The 19,178-nt window shown below is 41.4% G+C and overlaps 1 protein-coding gene across 1 annotated transcript; it reads left to right on the top strand.

Moving 5' to 3' along the window:
- The first annotated feature begins 2,913 nt into the window (after positions 1–2,913).
- tspan31 (tetraspanin 31) lies at positions 2,914–11,688 on the top strand. The gene is made up of 6 exons (XM_029622574.2): positions 2,914–3,151; positions 4,092–4,259; positions 7,812–7,892; positions 8,511–8,651; positions 9,107–9,217; positions 9,459–11,688. The coding sequence occupies exons 1-6, from the start codon at positions 3,089–3,091 to the stop codon at positions 9,531–9,533; spliced, it is 639 nt and encodes a 212-aa protein (XP_029478434.1). The 5' UTR covers positions 2,914–3,088; the 3' UTR covers positions 9,534–11,688.
- Positions 11,689–19,178: the final 7,490 nt, after the last annotated feature.

Here is a 19,178-nt window from a genome sequence, read left to right as displayed (position 1 = left end):
GTTCTGAGAACCACAGGTTTCTTAAAGCTTGATGAGAACGTGTTTTGATTTCTTAATTTAACTTTATTTAACTAGGCAAGTCAGTTAAGAACAAATTCTTATTTACAATGACGGCCTAGGAACAGTGGGTTAACTGCCCTGTTCAGGGGCAGAATGACAGATTTTTACCTTGTCAGCTCAGGGATTTGATCTAGCAACCTTTTGGTTAGTGGCTCAACACTCTACCTGCCGCCCTATGGTTATTTTGCATACATCCTTCCCCAACTTTCTTTTTTTTCTTCTTTTTTTTTGTTGAATTTTACCCCTTTTTCTCCCCAATTTTCGTGGTATCCAATTATTGTAGTAGCTACTATCTTGTCTCATCGCTACAACTCCCGTACGGGCTCGGGAGAGACTGAATGTCATGCGTCCAATGTGTCGGAGGCTACACCGTGCACCCGGCAACCTTGGTTAGCGCGCACTGCGCCCGCACTGCGCCCGGCCCGCTACAGGAGTCGCTGGTGCGCGATGAGACAAAGGACATCCCTACCGACCCATATCTTTAAACGGGTCCTACACTAAGAGGGCATTATCATCATTCTCACAATTTAACAGTATTATTCCATCCTCATAGTGTGGAAATATATATAAAACACAGGATTTTTTTTTTTTTTACAGCACTGGGCCTTTAATCTGTTTTCTCTACAGAAATCATCCACTCTCCCACTGTGTTGGCATGCTGCAGAGAACGGAGCTGCTGCATGTGACAGATCCTAATTCAAATGGCTTCATTCGGCACCCTGGAGCATCATTCCTTCTCCCCACGCTGTTTTTTTGGTCAGCCTATTTTTGGCACGGCGGCCATCATCCGCTTCATCCAACTCACTTCCATTCAATTCCTGACAGAAATGCCGCCTCTGACACCAGTGCAATGCACACTATGGGCTCTGGCCAAAAGTAGTGCTCTATGTAGGGAATAGAGTGCCATTTGGGATTGAGCCCATGAGATGGGTACCACAGAGTGGACTGTCAGAGTCAGAGTCTGTGATCGTGGCTGCCATGGAACATTTGCTGGCCAAAATGTATAAATTATGCTAAATAAATGTTTAAAGCACAAGTGACTCTCAACTAATTAGGGACTCTGGTGACCTTTCTCCCACAGCCAAATAGGGGAGTGACTAAATTACTATCTTTCACTGAATAATACATTGATGATCTAGGGAGAAAAGGTTGAACAATTATTTTTAACATCTCTACTCAATTTTGTGTATGATTTAGGGCAGCCATCTCATTCATTAGTAAAACAGAATAGCAGGTGAACGACAATAAAACAAAGACGCTCTGTGAAATCAAGAAAGAAACTAAGCAAGAGTGGGAAGGAGGATGGAGGAAGTGACGGAAAGCGACAGAATTCGCATGCAAACTAAGGTGCTAGGAAACTGTCTTGGTCTGAGAGGAAGTGGCTTTGAGGGTACAGAAGAAGGGTGGCAGACAGCGTGTTGGGTTGAACAACCCTGCTGCCATGGTAATGGCCACAGAAACGTGTTGCTAACCCTGTGTTCAGACTAAATAGTAGCTACACAAACATGGCTTCACTCTCAGAAGAAAGTCAAATGGAAATGTTGAATGTGAGAGAGAGGAGTGTGGAAGAACGCGCCAAACACCGGGGAAGTCAAGAGGTTGATCTTATCGTGATCTGCAGCCAGTTGTTTTGAGATGCACACACATTTCTGGGTAACTGGTCAGTCTTAACCTTAAATTAAACCTCCACCTCTATCACAAACAACGGTACATCATACTTTACTTGAAGGGGGTATGCACAAGGCATAACAGTTGAGAAAGACTTCAAATGGGCTAATCAGTAGAAAGAAAGATATTTTCCGTTACCAACAATATTATACAAACCTATAATGTGATCTAAGTCACAGGTTTGAACGCTATACTTGAATTCAGTAACACCGTGGAATTGATTCAAAACTGCACATTCTAATTTCATGTCAAACAAAGCTCGCACCTGCTGTGATGATAAGAGAGCTTACCCTGAATACTATGGAGGTAAACCTTCAGGCCAGAACGGAGCTGCTGATCACCAACCCTCTCAAACTGCTTGAACAGTTTGTTGATTGTGTTCTGGATGGATTCATGCCGTTTCACCTCTGCTCTTATGGCACTTGACTGAGCCAATTTGTTGCTGCTATTCATCTTGAAGTATGTAGATTGAAATAAACTGGGTAAAGAATGCAGTTGCTTTCAGCCCATTTGAACTCTTTTTCGTTCCACAAATGAACCGTTAAAATGCAAAAATATACCCCCAGAAGAAAGGTACACTCAAAAGTCTAGACCACAAAACACCAGAGCTCTCATTGCAACATGTTTCAGTTTCCTCTGATGGCTTTGAACTGACTTCCTTATTTCAAATCGTATGTGCTCTAGGCAAAACTAACAACTGCATAGGTTATTTTTGCGGATTCAAAAGTCATACTATTTTCTTTTACATAACAATACAATTTCAGGTGCAATAGGTGCATTAAGTATTTGTGTTAATAGATATCTCTATGTTCACAATAAGGGCACAACAACAAGCCTATGGTAACACTGACAGCATCAGAACCTCTCCTTGTCTCGTGTTGCTGGTCGCTGGTGTTGCTGTACATGACATAATGCCAATGCATGGGTAAGTTAATGTTTACATAACAATCATCTGCCTTTGAGTGCCTCCTGTGTCTCTCTCTTTCTCAACCCTCTCTGCACTATGTTGCCATTCTCCTTGTCAAGGTTTGTGGAGTAAGGCCTTCCATATATTTATGATAATCATTCATTACCCCATATGTGATATGAATAACACATTACACTGGATCATATATTTGATTTTATTCAAGAATTATGATATTTGGAAAATGTTGCACATTTTCTCTTCCACATACTGTATACAGAGAGATAAGTAGTCTTGATGATGTCATGCACACACGTCATGACAACGCCCTCATTTCACTTGTGTGCTGTTGCCTGCCAGACCAACAACAAATCAGTTTAGCCAGTTAGCCTGTGAAAGCTTTGCTATTAAAGCAAGGTTTTTGTTTTAGAATTTTGATTTAAAAAAAATACGAATATGGTCTGTGGTGGATTTACCTGCTCTAAAAACGCGCTTTGTTCCTTAAATGTGGTTTACATTGTGAGTATTGAAGTGGAACACCTTAGCTAGCTAACGTTAGCTTGCTACACAGCTAAACTGGATAGCTAGCAAGCTAGCAAATGGAAGATTGTGTAACTAGCTAGCTAACACTTTTTTTTTAAATTCCGTTTTAACTAGCTTACGATGTCATCTAACTGGACATATGGGTAATTTCTGACGTAGATTGTTGCTTTTGCTAACGTTAAATGTATTGTGTCAAATATTTAGCGTTAACATTAGCTAGCTAACCAAATAACGGTAGCCTACTAAAGTTAGCTAACTGCTACATTAGAACGCATCATTGCTTGGGTTGGGTAAAAACATAGCTACATCTGCAAGTGAATAGGTAGTTATCTAGCTATTCGAAACAATACTGTACATTAGCTAGCTAGCTGACCCAGTAGGGTTTTGATTTAGCTATATAACTAGTTCACAGTGAGCGTTATCTCCCTCGACCTCTGAATCGTAACTGACACGTGTTACAGCTGTTCCACAAGGTCCACTCGGTCCTGCCCTCCCTCCCTCCCTCGGGTTCACGTTTTGGTTTGAGGGTGGGTGGGGGGTTTGGGAAACCCTGCTATAGTGCATAGTTCTCCTCTGCCAGCTCAGCCCTTAGATAACAGATCTATCTGTGTGTGTGGTGTTTTTGTTTGGATGCATTCCTCAATCAGCACATTGGCCTAGTTATTATCTTACCTTTCCCATGTCCTCAGCATAAACTGCCTCAACACTGTTGTATCAGCCAGTGGTTCCTTACTTGATTGCTTGTTAATTTACCTCTTGCTATGACTTCTTTTAAGCCTGGTTCCAGATCAGTTTGTGCTGTCTTGCCAACTCCTATGAGCATTGCAAATATGTACCATGACCAAAGGAGTTGACAACACAACCACATCTGGGACCAGGTTAACAGTTCACTGTGTTTGACTACCACCCTCCTCAGCTGGTAGGTCTGTTGCTGATAGGCGTGGCAGCATGGGGGAAGGAGTTTGGCATCGTGTCTAGCATCCACATCATCGGTGGGGTCATAGCTGTGGGCTTCTTCCTGCTTCTCATAGCCATCGTGGGACTCATCGGAGCCATCCACCACCACCAAGTCATGCTCTTCTTTGTATCCTTTATGTGTCCTGTAGGAAGAAGTCTCCTAACGTGGCTCCGTTTGAGTCAATCCTTGGGCTTTAATTACAGTTTCCCTGACTTCATTGTATTACAGTTTGGAATAGTGTATCTATTAAGTTTTTGTAAGAAAGGTGGAGATCAAATGAAAGATTAACATCTCATGGGAAGTTTTGACATTTTTTATTGTAAGAGAAAAATATTTGATCAAATATGTGAAAAGTCCAGACTGGGCTTAATGGGTACCGAATGTCCCGTTAAATCCATAGATATTCCAAATAAACCAACCTCTTAAATAATCAATTTGAATCCATTTCCAAATGTTGAAAACATGCAAGCTGACATTTCTTATGGGATCTTAGATTATATGAATCTCCCCTAAAGTTATAAAAATAAACTGATCATTACTATTCATCATGAAATTACCACTCATAACAGCGGGGTGTCCAATCGTATCCACAGAGATCAATGTGAACCTCGGCTTTTATTTTTGCCAACCAGCACACACCTGATTCAACTATTCATAGACTTAAACTATTCAAGACCGGATTAGTTGAATCAGGTGTGTTATTGCTTGGTTAGAAGACAACCCTGTACCTACACTGGTCCCCTGTGGATAAGAAGCCATGCACAAAGACCATAACACACACAAGTTTAAATGAATTATCTAAATGCTGGTTCACATTTGCTGTACTCCTACTATTGTTAATTAGTTCAACTTGTCTCCCTAAAGCCTGTCTGAAGACAGTTTCAAATCTCCCTCTCTACTGTTGCATTACAATTGTACATGTGGTGAACCAAACAATAGAATCACCTGGATGAGAGACAACAATATGACAATGCTCTGGGCCTAACTGCATGAGTAGTCGTCCAATGGTCATCTTCTTGTCTCTCATTTGTTTCCACTTGTAGGTCTTCTATCCCTGATATCCTTAAAATCTTCTCTCTCTGCTGTCGTGTCTTTGGCTATGCCGGATTAAGTGATATGACATGCTATTCTATAAAATAATTTCTTTGTAATTAATATTACCTGATTCAGCTAATCAGGTAAATAATTAACTAGAAAGTCGGGGCACCACAAAATAATGGTTATAGAGCTGTTATCTTCCGAATAAACTCTTAAAGACCTAGTAATCTTTTACATCAATAGCAGTCAATATTTAATCTTCACCTTATTTAGTCTCATCTGAAAGTTGTAAGTTCTTGGTTATCTTCACGAACCCTGGCAGGAAGTTGAATCAGCAATACAAAATTTGGTTTAATTATTTATTTACTAAATACCTAAATAATCACACAGAATTACATCTACACAGAATGGATCATTTGATTACAAATTATGTCGTAAAGCAAAACGTCCCTAGCGGACGGAACAGATATGACAGCTGGTTACACAAGGAAAGGGAGTTGGGTTTGAGTGAAAGAGCGAGAATACTGAGGAGCAAAGAGGTTTTGTGTGTCTATCGGGCCGTAGGCAGCTATGCTAACATAAATACAGTATCTTATGCATTCAAAATTCCCGCCTATTTGAAAAAGGAAAATGCAATTAATATTTACTCTGAGCTGCGCTTCGATCAGTTGGTCGTAGATAGGAGGCCGGGTTTTCCTTTGAAGAATGTCTGGTGGTAGAATGGATACTTGGTAGTACCATCGTCGTGTGGTAGGACAGATACTCTGTCCGTCCTCTCCTAGCCCACGTCTACAGTTGCTGCGCTAACGCAACGGCTAGGAGGTATCACTTCTTTAGTGAATAAGAGTTCAATGTTCATACCAAGTTGCCATACTTTAAGCTCATGCTATATTCTGGCTGGTATAGTCGAAATTCATCCTTCCGGCGTGTAGGTCGTCACCTTCACATTGAAATTCAATGCTAATTTCAGCAGGTTCTTGCTGAGGTTGGGTTAGTTCTGTAGGTGGACTTTGGCCTTTCAAACCTCAAGTCCACACGCCCTTGGAGCAAAAAGTTAAATTTTCGTCAAGGGGCTTATATAGGATTGGGAGAGAGGGCTGTGTTTCATAGTTTACAACCAGTGTCTGTTCACATGGGCGGGGCCACTGAGTTGAGCATAGTTTACTCAGGAAAACCAATTCTCTCATTTAGGAGCTAAAAATTACATTTAATCTTTTCACAAATAGTTTCATATTTAAACATTTAAATTGCACAACAATTTCATGTGAATCTGATAATTAGAATGTGTAGATTTTCCAAGAAACGGTTTATGTCGTCCTATCATCAGTAATCATGTCTCAGACACCACCTGAACTGACATCATATTCATTAAGTCCCAACACATATTTTCAACTGGTTGGATTATTGAAATATGGTTCCGTTTCCCATCTTTTAATGTCACCAGACTCAATGTTAACAAAGAGATTTTCAATAGTCACATTGGTAGAGTAGAGAGAGGAAAAGGGTATTTATGGGGGTCATAAAACTCCCCCCTCAGGCCAATGTCATGACACTGCATCAATGACTACCTGTCTACTCCAAACATCTTGGAGAGACTACAGAGGCTTTTTAATTGTTCTTACTTTTGGTAAAGGCACCATGGATAGATGCATAACTCTAGTTTGAGTATTTTAATCAACATAAATCGGAAGAAAATATATATTTATGCTCAGGTTCATTGAATATTAGGGATATCAACACACAATCCCCATGTGTTTCAATGCATACTGGGCTTAATTAATGATTTATAGTTTTTAAAAATTGGAAAGCAATTGTTTGGGGAATAAATATAAACTATAGACTACAATATTATGCAAAGCTAGTATTGAACAATATTTATTTTCATTTCCAGGGGGTGCTTTGTGTTCTACTGTAACCGTTAAGCCCACCTGAGCTAAATGTCAAATTTACAAAAATGTGTATGTATAACAATGTTAGTTTAACAGTAAAATAAGACAAAATCCATAAAACAATGTGAGCTGTGAGTTCTTGAGATCTATTATATTGTTGTGGTTCACCATGTTATGTTGCTACTGTATTGACTGTGACGTGGTACGACTGCTAGCATGAAAAACACATGGCTTCATTTGGCAATACTATCATGTGCATATCAACATATTCATCTCTTCATTTTACATGAAGAATGATCACTTATCTGAGAAGGTGCAACAACAAAAAAACATCTGTAAAAATGTGTTTATCTGAGAGTCGCCACCACACAAGTTATTTTGCAGCTTTGAAATTGGCCAGTAGTAGGAATTTACACATGTCAATAACTTAGTAATAAAACATCTGGTTGTCTTCCAATAAAAACTGGTATGGATACAACAACCACATACACTGGTTGAAACACTAAATAGCAGAAAATATTCTTTTTTTTCCCCTTCTTTGAATCGAAAGATGGACGTGGGCTTAATAGGTAAGCTTACCCCCTATCTCCCAATGTAGAAACTCTAATGTAGAATGTAGAAACTCCCATGTAGAAGCGCCATTGTAGAATGTAGAAGCTCCAATGTAGAATGTACTCTTGTCTCTCTCTCTCAATATAGGCCTAGTTGATAAATTACCAGTTTGTTGTTTCCTTTAACCGGGCCCTTGTAGTACATGATCATACTTTTCCTGGTATTCCTTGTCCAATTTGGAGTTTCATGCTCCTGCTTGGCCATGAACCAAGACCAGCAGGTGAGTTCCCATAGATCTCTCAAACTCAACTCTGGAGACCTGGGACACCAGGTGGGTGCAATTAAGGATCAGTTAGAACAAAAAAAAACAGCAGGCTCCGGAACTCGTAGGGTAAGAGTTGAACCTACCACCTAGGAACTTGTGTAGATCTGAAAGGAATGACATAGATTCCTCTATCCATTTCAGCTATGCCTTGTCAGCTGCTCCCTTCCACTCCATCTTTCTCTGTAGAATCAATCTTTATGGCTGCGTTAAGACAGGCAGCCCAATTTCGGTCATTTTTTTCACTAATTGGTCTTTGACCAATCAGGGGAAAAAAGAGCTGATGTGAAAAGATCTGATGTGATTGATCAAGAGACCAATTAGTTGAAAGAAATATAATAATTGGTCTGCCTGTGTAAACAGAGCCCATGTTCTCTTGTATTTCCACTCACTCATGTCCTCATGGGCCTGTGTGGCTCAGTCGGTAGAGCATGGTGCTTGCAATTGCAAATGATCATGGATTCGATTCCTACTGGGGCCCCCAAAAAAATGTATGCACTCATGACAAAAAGTCACTTTGGATAAAAGCATCTGCTAAATGGCATTATTATTATTATACGTCCTCTCTCTTTCCAGGAGAAGCTGCTGAACTCCACCTGGAGTCTGATGAGCAACAACACCAAGGGAGAGCTGGAGGGCCGGCTGGACTGCTGTGGCCTGCTCAACAACACCCTCGGCCAGAGGCAGTTTACCCAGGACTGGTTCAGCTGCAATGCTGTAAGGGTTGGCTGTACTTGTAATGCATGTTCCTGCAAAATACTACCTGGAAATAGTTGTACTTGTAATACATGTGTCCTTCTGCTCATACTAAGTATGACAGGGAAATGCTAGCTGGAAAAAAGTATGAAAATGTATGCACCTACAACTGTAAGTCGCTCTGGATAAGAGTGTCTGCTAAATTACTCAAATGTAAAAATGCAGCTCTATTTTACATTTCCCCCTTGTTCATGATTAGTCACCACAGGAAATGACTTGGTTTTATCCATGGGTAATGCCCTGTCACGTATAAATATGGGACATAACGGTCAAGGAAGCTCTGAATGTTTCCCCCTTGCTTTTGCCAGTGTAGTGTGTACCTCGCTCCCTGTGCTTTATCCGAGTATTTGCCAGTTGATCTACTGTTACCAGTACACCACAACTGAGACTGCGAGCGTGTCTGTCTTCCATTGCAGCCGTGTAAAGACAGGAGAAACTGCTACACCTGTGGTACCATGATGCTACAGCACGCTACAGAGGCTCTGAAGATCCTGGGAGGTGTCGGACTCTTCTTCAGCTTTACTGAGGTGGGTGTCTGAGCTGCGAGCCTTTCTTTAGGCACTTTTTTGCTCTTTTCACACTATCGTGACCACCCGAACCGCAACCAAACGGTGCCAACTTGGATATTTTCACACTGTCCACGATTCCAGACACTATGGTGGATACGCAACCAGGCCAGCTCAGTACATCTTGCTTTGGCTCGGTAGTGTGAAAAGCCATTTGGTATGACCACACCCTTGTCTGAATTATGTAATCATTCTCTTCCAGATTCTTGGGGTTTGGCTGGCAGTGCGCTACAGGAACCAGAAAGACCCCAGAGCCAATCCCAGTGCTTTCCTATAGTCGGTCTAACCCCATCTAATTAATGCAGTACTGTAGATTCCCAATGAGGAGATACACTGGTAGCTGTACATGTAGAGTTGTGCACATCTAGAAACACTCAGGAGTTTAAACTGGACCACAATCATACAAATGGGCTCCGTTCTAAATGGCACCCTAGTCCCTCTATTGTGCACTAGTTTTGACCAGGGCTCCATAGGGCTCTGGTCAAAAGTAGTGCACTATATAGGGAATAGGGTGCTATTTGGGAGACATCTGCGGACAAGAGAGCGCACACAGAAGCTGACACACCCCTCCGATATACACACCATCCTTAAATTCACACTGGACTAAAACACATCGCCTACCTACTGCATTAACCTCTGTTTGTGCAAGCACTCCTCTTCATATTGCCTAGTTTAGATTTAGCGAGAGGTCAAACGTCTCGAGTTTGGCAAGGATCCAGATCTTATGTATGATAGGATAAATGGCTACCTCCATTGGGCTATTGCCCAGCCTTGATTTGAGTACTGGATCTTTGATGACTGACTATATTCCAACCATGTAACCGCAGACATTCTTTTACACTTGCCCTGCTGCACAGACATACCTACAGTACCTTGTTTTCTCCCATGCCTATTGACAACCCTACTGTGTATAACGTTTAATAAGCCAATTTCATTCACCTTTTCCTCCAACCTGTATGTCGTGTTAATTCGGCTGAGTATGGCCCTCTAGATTAGTGCTAGCTGTGATGTGTGGCACTACAGTATGGTATGTACCGATTGCTGTCAAATGCATTATTCAGGAAGTTTCTATTTTTCTCTCTTAACTTGAGGTGAAATGCTGTGTTGTTGTTTGAAGTCAGATCAAAAAAAATCTCAAAAGTAATGGTTGTCGCAAAGGAATGGGTGCACGTTGGAAGTGGTGTGTGATGGAAATGTATGTTTTTCAGATGAATTGATGATGCCGTAGATGCTGGTATTGTATTTTAGAAGTTCGATTTTAGATAGTCAAGTAGTTAATCTGGTAGGATTAAGAATATTTATGAACTGAATTTGTGTAACTGAGCCAACTAATTTAACATTCACATAAGTAGGTAGATCGCCAATGGGACTGCAGCCCTTATTGTTGTACGTGTATATAGTCTTTTGAAAGTTTTCAATATCATGAAAGACGGGTTTGATGGTTAAGATGATCCACACCTCCTGTATTTCCAATGTTCCTTTGTTTCACAAATGATGTCAATAAGTGTAACGATTTAGTGACCTATGAGGGACATGGTAGTCAAATACACTATGACCTCTCCTGCTACTTAAAGGTACATTACGTTTATTCCTAACTCACTATTGGTTCTCGTTATTGGCAGTTGAAAGTGTAAACGATAGCAATAGTTCACGTCTCTGAACGTCTTTGAATTGGTTTATGATAAGGTAAGAAAGTAGTAAGATCGTTTGGTTATGTCTTAAGTCTTGTATTCTTCCAAAATAATTGTAATGAGCAATACAATGTTAAATGGCACCTTTAACTAGAAGGGAAATGATCTATTATCGATCATTTCAAGTTTTTAGCTGAAAATCTGAAGTTATGCCTAATTTGGTCGCAGCTATAGTGAAAACCTGCTGTACTTGTTTTATTTTCCGTAATCCTCAATTTGTTTGTGCATTTGTTGTTTTGCTGCCTGATGTCGTTGGTTTTGTCCTCATTTGCCCGACATGATTTTGTTCAACAGTGTTGAACTCATTTTTAAAGTGTTTTGATAATGCACAGCAGACATTTTTCTTTTAATGGACTTAATATTCTGCTTTTAGTAAGGTGCTTTCGTTAAAACACATTACTGCTTGTTCTATGTCTTACACAGAGGTGTGGAGGAGTGGCATCTCATCTGGCCTCTGTTGATCTGGACCTAAGATGAATTGAAATGTCAGCGCTTGTATTACTTGAACCACTTATGGTGAATTAATATGGTTTTTGATGGTGGATATGGTGCTTGAGTGGAGCCACTACAAGGTCTAATGCATATATATATATTATCTGTACGCATTATATTAACTCTGTACCTTATAGACCATGTACCCTACTTAAAACCTTGTGCACTTGTTATCCCAATTGTACCCTATCTTGAATTTTTGAGACTTCAATTTCCAAATTAAAATGTCAAGATAGGATAAATGTTTTACGTTGACTATTTTGAGACTCACTTCTAGGCAGGAAGTTATCTCAATTCACAATTTGAGTAGTTATTGTAATACACATGTTATCCATGGCCAGCTAAGGATTAGCTTGTTTTACAATGTGCAGCTCTCTCTATGTACCACACAGTGGCAGCACAGCGCTTATACCAATTCAGCTGCACAACATCCATATTCAATTGCTTAAAGAAGGAGTCAAGAGGAACTAGAAAAGGTGGACTATAGCAATATATTCCTGGAAGATCAGCTGACTAACATGAACGGTATGATAGAGGTATTTAGTCCTGTATCTATTGAATATAAATGCCACATACTGTACATTTTCTAGTCAGGTTTTAAGGAGCCAGGACTGGGCAAAAAATATTGAGGAAATTCTCTTGTTGTAAATTGTAAATGTATGAGGTAGTTTCCCCACCACAGGTAAAGCCTAGTCCTGGACTACTTACTCCATGGAGAATCTCCACTGACAGTGCTTTTTAATCCAGGTCTAGGCTTCATATGTGTCCGGAAATCTGAATCCTTTTCATGCCCATAATGTAAGTCTATTGATCCTCTTGTTGGGTCCCATGACAGCAGACTCTGGGTAATAATATACAAGAGACCATGTAGTTACAGGCATTACTTTCCCAATTCAAATAAATGGCACATCCTTTTAAGTAAGCACAAACAAGTTTACTAACAATGGGAACATAATCTGAGTATCCCTAATTCCCTAGTCTATCCCTCCATGACATGAGATTGCTACCACCATAGTATGTTATACATTGGTTTTATGGGGGACTGATATTGACATATTGAATAAACGATATTCTGATACGTTGTACCATAGTTCATGCAAATGTTCAACACCCGCCCCTAGATGGGATGTAACCAAATCACATGCGGGTGTTTTAATAGGCTACGTATACGACTTGGCCGGGTGGTGTACCTGCATACAGGTCGGGCGGGGCCTATCCCCTGGAGTGTAATAGGAACATTTATGTAAGTAAAATGTGCCTAGTAAGGGCTTTGGGTCCTCAGAGTTTCCGGTACGCGGATGGCGGTGTGGTTTGGACACCTCGCTGGTCCACAAACTGGGTGTGTGTTTGTGTGTGTGGTTTGAACACCTCGCTGGTCGCCATCATCCCCATCCTGTCAGTGTGCTCTCCTGAGGGCCTACTGCCAGCTCGTGTCCCAAATGGCACCCTATTCCCTATTTAGTGCACTACTTTTGACCAGGGCTCAAAGGGCTTTGGTCAAAAGTAGTGCACTAAATAAGGAATAGGGTGCCATTTGGGACTGAGGCCGTTCCCTACCCTGTGATGCATGTCCATATGCCGGGTGTATTAACTTGGAGGAGTGGAGGAGCTGTGGAGATTCACACCAACAGGGACAACCATCTGGCCCTATAATGATATTTTATGTGGTTGTGTGTGTTTGTGTCATGTAATGTACAATGCCTTTTCAGAGACATAAGTAACGAATACCATATGCATCCTACAATATCTTAAAATTATGGATTATATATTATATAAGAGATCTGATAACATGGCTGTTTATCTATCTAGTTAGCATAATAAGTATATCTAATTAGCATAATAATAACAAATCTAGAGATATCTGGTACATACATTTTTACATAGGCTGAGTTTCAATCCACCGCGTCTGCCGATGTCGGCCTTCAGCGGTGGAAGGTGGCAGAGCCACAGAGGTGTTTGTCATCTCGAAAATTGGTCTTCTCACGAAAATGTCTGTAGCTTCCAAACAATTTGGCCTACAAACTAATATGACTAATATGGAAAGAAGAGATTCTCATGACTACGACCCCCACAAGCGTCTTGGGACTCGTCTGAGGTCAGTACAGCCGATCTGCCAACTTCTGTCTGTAGCGTCCGAACTGTTTGGGCTACACACTAATATGACCCCGACATCGAAAGGTGAGACTCATGAACACGTACATGTGTTGTTGTTTTTCTCTAGGACACAAGCCTCACTAAAACTCACAAGAGTTTAGAAAAAAATCATTATGGAAGTATACTGTGTATGGAAGTACTTTAGTTACAATAATAAAGGGTTAAATATGAGTAATTAAATCAAATGTAAAAAATCCTGATCTTTCTTATATCTCTCATTTTTTCCCTGTCTTTTTTCCAATGTATAGATACAGTTGAAGTCAGAAGTTTACATACACCTTAGCCAAATACATTAAAACTCAGTTTTTCACAATTCCTGACATTTAATCCTCGTGAAAATTCCCTGTCTTAGGTCAGTTAGGGTCACCACTTTATTTTAAGAATGTGAAATGTCAGAATAATAGTAGAGAGAATGATTTATTTAAGCTTTTATTTCTTTCACCACATTCCCAGTGGGTCAGAAGTTTACATACACTCACTTAGTATTTGATAGCATTGCCTTTAAATTGTTTAACTTGAGTCAAACGTTGCGGGTAGCCTTCCACAAGCTATCCACAATAAGTTGGGTGAATTTTGGCCCATTCCTCCTGACAGAGCTGGTGTAACTGAGTCAGGTTTGTAGGGCTCCTTGCTCGCACATGCTTTTTCAGATCTGCCCACAAATTTTCTATGGGATTGAGGTTAGAGCTTTGTGATGGCCACTCCAATACCTTGACTTTGTTGTCCTTAAGCCATTTTGCCACAACTTTGGAAGTATGCTTTGGGTCATTGTCCATTTGGAAGACCCATTTGCGACCAAGCTTTAACTTCCTGACTGATGTCTTGAGATGTTGCTTCAATATATTCACATAATTTTCCTACCTCATGATGCCCTCTATTTTGTGAAGTGCACCAGTCCCTCCTGCAGCAATGCACCCCCCACAACATGATGCTGCCACCCCTCTGCTTCACGGTTGGGATGGTGTTCTTCGGCTTGCAAGCCTCCCCCTTTTTCCTCCAAACATAACATTGGTCATTATGGCCAAACAGTTCTATTTTTGTTTCATCAGACCAGAGGACATTTCTCCAAGAAGTACGATCTTTGTCCCCATGTGCAGTTGCAAACCGTAGTCTGGCTTTTTTATGGTGGTTTTGGAGCAGTGGCTTCTTCCTTGCTGAGCGCCCTTTCAGGTTATGTTGCTATAGAACTTGTTTTACTGTGGATATAGATACTTTTGTACCTGTTTCCTCCAGCATCTTCACAAGGTCCTTTGCTGTTTTTCTGGGATAGATTTGCACTTTTCGCACCAAAGTACGTTCATCTCTAGGAGACATCTCTAGGAGTACGTTCATCTCTAGGAATGCTTTTCCTTCTTGAGCGGTATGACGGCAGCGTGGTCCCATACTTGCGTACTATTTTTTGTACAGATGAAAATGGTACCTTCAGGCTTTGGAAATTGCTCCCAAGGATGAACCAGACTTGTGGAGGTCTACAAAAAAATGTCTGAGGTCTTGGCTTATTTCTTTTGATTTTCCCATGATGTCAAGCAAAGAAGCACTGAGTTTGAAGGCAGGCCTTGAAATACATCCACAGGTACACCTACAATTGACTCAAATGATGTCAATTAGCCTATTAGAAGCTTCTAAAGCCATGACATAATTTTCTGGAATTTTCCAAGCTGTTTAAAGGCACAGTCAACTTAGTGTATGTAAACTTCTGAACCACTGGAATTGTGATACAGTGAATTATAAGTGAAATAATCTGTGTAAACAATTGTTGGAAAAATGACTTGTGTCATGCACAAAGTAGATGTCCTAACCAACTTGCCAAAACTATAGTTTGTTAACAAGAAATTTGTGGAGTGGTTGAAAAACAAGTTTTAATGACTCCAAGTGTATGTAAACTTCTGACTTCAACTGTATGTTATTCAATGCGTTTCTATGGGCAAATATCAGACCAAATTCAATGTTTCATCAAATAATACAACATTTAAAACATGATACTTACAGGGATCCTTATATTCCATCTTAAAACAATTGCATGTTTGTAGCTTAGTAGAAACCCAGCCCTGAGTCCTTGTCTTTGGGGTAATTATTTGTATAATTGAACGTAACATTGCAACCACAGGGCATCAATACCCACATAGAATGTTGTTTGGAAAAAGTAACTGATATTTCTCTATTATTTTAGATGATGGCTGCCGTCTTAACGGCTCTTAACCAACCATGCTATTTTTTGTTGTTGTGTGTTATTCGTAACCTGTTTAGCACATAATGTTGCGGCTACCGTCTCTTATGACTGAAAAGAGCTTCTAGACATCAGAACTGCGATTACTCACCTCATATTGGATGAAGAGTTTTCTTCAATGAGTCGGGCGGGAGGGATATACTTCAGACACCCGACCTGGCCCAGATCCCAGTCATTCGCTGGAGAAGGAAACTGAGATTTCGCGGAAAAAGATCAGGATGCCTTGTGAGGATCAGGCGACGAGTGGCTAATCTGCCTTTGCCTTCCGTCCTGCTAGCTAACGTTCAATCGCTGGAAAATAAATGGGACAAACTGAAAGCACGTATATCCTACCAACGGGACAATAAAAACTGTAGGATAGAACAGCAGCCTCTGGTAAGACACGGGCGGTGAACAACAGCTGGTGTACGATATCTAAGGAAGTCTCAAGGTTTTGCTCACCTGAGGTAGAGTATCTCATGATAAGCGATAGGTCACACAATCTACCTAGAGTTTTCATCTGTATTTTTCATAGCTGTCTACATACCACAGGCCGATGCTGGCACTAAAACCGCACTCAATGAGCTGTATACCGCCATAAGCAAACACGAAAACGCTCATCCAGAGGCGGCGCACCTAGTAGCCGGGGACTTTAATGCAGGGAAACTTAAATCAGTTTTACCTCATTTCTATCAGCATGTTAAATGTGCAACCAGAGGGGAAAAAAACTCTAGACCACCTTTACTCCACACACAGAGACACGTACAAAGCTCTACCTCGCCCTCCGTTTGGCAAATCTGAACATAATTCTATCCTTCTGAATCCTGCTTACAAGCAAAAATTAAAGCAGGTGTCACGTTCTGACCTTTATTTCCTTTGTTTTGTATTTATTTAGTATGGTCAGGGCTTGAGTTGGGGTGGGCAGTCTATGTTTGTTTTTCTATGATTTGGGGATTTGTATGTTTCGGCCTAGTATGATTCTCAATCAGAGGCAGGTGTCATTAGTTGTCTCTGATTGAGAATCATACTTAGGTAGCCTGGGTTTCACTGTTTGTTTGTAGGTGATTGTCTATGTTGATTGCTTGGTGTCATCACAGTTCTCATTTAGCTTCACGGTCATTATTTGTTTATTGTTTTGTATAGTGTGTTTTGGTGTTCAGTGTTTTCTTTATTAAATTTCATCATGAACACTTACCACGCCGCATTTTGGTCCTCCGATCCTTCTCGCCTCTCCTCTTCAGATGAAGAGGAGGACGCCCGTGACAGCAGGAAGCACCAGTGACTCAGTCTATAAAAAAGTGGTCAGATGAAGCAGATGCTAAACTACAGGACTGTTTTGCTAGCACAGACTGGAATATGTTCCGGGATTCTTCTGATGGCATTGAGGAGTACACCACATCAGTCACTGATTGAATCGTACTACACCGGACGCTCGTCGGTTGTGGCAGGGCTTGCAAACTATTACAGACTACAAAGGGAAGCACAGTCGAAAGCTGTGCAGTGACATGAGCCTACCGGACAAAATAAATAGCGTCTATGCTCACTTCGAGGCAAGTAACACTGAAACATGCATGAGAGCATCAGCTGTTCCAGATGACTGTGTGATCACACTCTCCGCAGCCGATGTGAATAAGACCTTTAAACAGGCCACAGGGCCAGACGGATTACCAGGACGTGTACTCCGAGCATGCGCTGACCAACTGGCTTCACTGACTTTTTCAACCTCTCCCTGTCTGAGTCTGTAATAACAACATGTTTCAAGCAGACCACCATAGTCAGTGTCCCCAAAAACACTAAGGTAACCTGCCTAAATGACTACCGACCCGTAGCACTCACGTCTGTAGCCATGAAATACTTTGAAAGGCTGGTCATGGCTCACATCAACACCATCATCCCAGAAACCCTAGACCCACTCCAATTTGCATACCGCACCAACAGATCCACAGATGATGCTATTTCTATTATAATCCACACTGCCCTTTCACACCTGGACAAAAGGAACACCTATGTGAGAATGCTGTTCATTGACTACAGCTTGGCATTCAACACCATAGTGCCCTCAAAGCTCATCACTAAGCTAAGGACCCTGGAACTAAACACCTCCCACTGCAACTGGATGCTAGACTTCCTGAAGGGCCGCCCCCAGGTGGTAAGGGTAGGTAACAACACATCCATCATGCTGATCCTCAACACGTGGGCCCCTCAGGGGTGCGTGCTCAGTCCCCTCCTGTACTCCCTGTTCACTCATGACTGCATAGCCAGGCATGACTCCAACACCATCATAAAGTTTTCGATGACACAACAGTGGTAGGCCTGATCACCGACAACGATGAGACAGCCTATAGGGAGGAGGTCAGAGACCTGACCGTGTGGTGCAAGGACAACAACCTCTCCATCAACATGATCAAGACAAAGGAGATGATTGGGGACTACAGGAAAAGGAGGACCGCTTCCTGCCATCCAGGACCTCTATACCAGGCGGTGTCAGAGGAAGGCCCTAAAAATGGTGAAAGACTCCAGCCACCCTAGTCACAGACTGTTCTCTCTGCTGCTGCAAGGCAAGTGGTACCGGAGCGCCAAGTCTAGGTCCAAGAGGCTTCTAAACAGCTTCTACCCACAAGCCATAAGACCCTGAACAGCTAATCAAATGGCTACACAGACTATTTGCATTGCCCCCCCCCCTTCTACACTGCTGCTACTCTCTATTATTATCTATGCATAGTCACTTTAATAACTCTACCTACATGTGCATATTCCTTCAATTACCTCAACACAGGTGCCCCCGCACATTGACTCTGTGCCGGTACCCCCAATATATAGCCCCAAACAATAGTTCTTAAAAATATTGTTTGTTAAGAGCTTGCAGGTAAGCATTTCACTGTAAGGTCTACACCTGTTGTAGACCTTACAGTGTAGACCTTCGTTGTCCCGCCTACACCTGCAGCTCGTCACATAACAGAAGGAGTGGAAATGGCGTCAAAAGACCATAGAAATAGAAAGACAAGAATGCAATTCTGACTATTTCTATGGATGTCACCACGAGACAAGAGACAAGATAATGATGTGTCTGGATCTAGATCTACATTCCTCTCACTGTAACGATGCAGCCAGGGCCAACAGGAGGGGAAATCATTGTCATCAGTTCAGTAAGAGGAGAGAAACAGGTCAGTAAGCCTATCAATAATGTAACAGACCGACCGGTGGGTGGGTGGATGCATGTTGTTAGTGCTCAGTAGAAAGAAAGACGTCCTGCCCTGCTACTCCTGAAACTGTCAGTATGGGAGATGATATACTGCTGTTATCATAATTCCCCCATTACAATACGAATGGTGGTGTGTGCATTTTATTGGTTCATAAAATTAGCCCTGCACTGCCATGT

Source organism: Oncorhynchus nerka, linkage group LG20 (assembly GCF_034236695.1).
Source record: "Oncorhynchus nerka isolate Pitt River linkage group LG20, Oner_Uvic_2.0, whole genome shotgun sequence".
In the NCBI taxonomy this organism is placed as follows: domain Eukaryota; kingdom Metazoa; phylum Chordata; class Actinopteri; order Salmoniformes; family Salmonidae; genus Oncorhynchus; species Oncorhynchus nerka.
This window is presented reverse-complemented; position numbering and strand designations above follow the sequence as displayed.

Excerpts from the sequence above, each read along its gene's own strand:
- tspan31 (XM_029622574.2), top strand. The coding sequence starts at position 3,089 with ATGGTCTGTGGTGGATTTACCTGCTCTAAAAACGCGCTTTGTTCCTTA. Across the intron at positions 4,260-7,811 it reads ACCAAGTCATGCTCTTCTTT|TACATGATCATACTTTTCCT; the intron begins GTATCCTTTATG and ends GGGCCCTTGTAG. Across the intron at positions 8,652-9,106 it reads ACTGGTTCAGCTGCAATGCT|CCGTGTAAAGACAGGAGAAA; the intron begins GTAAGGGTTGGC and ends CTTCCATTGCAG.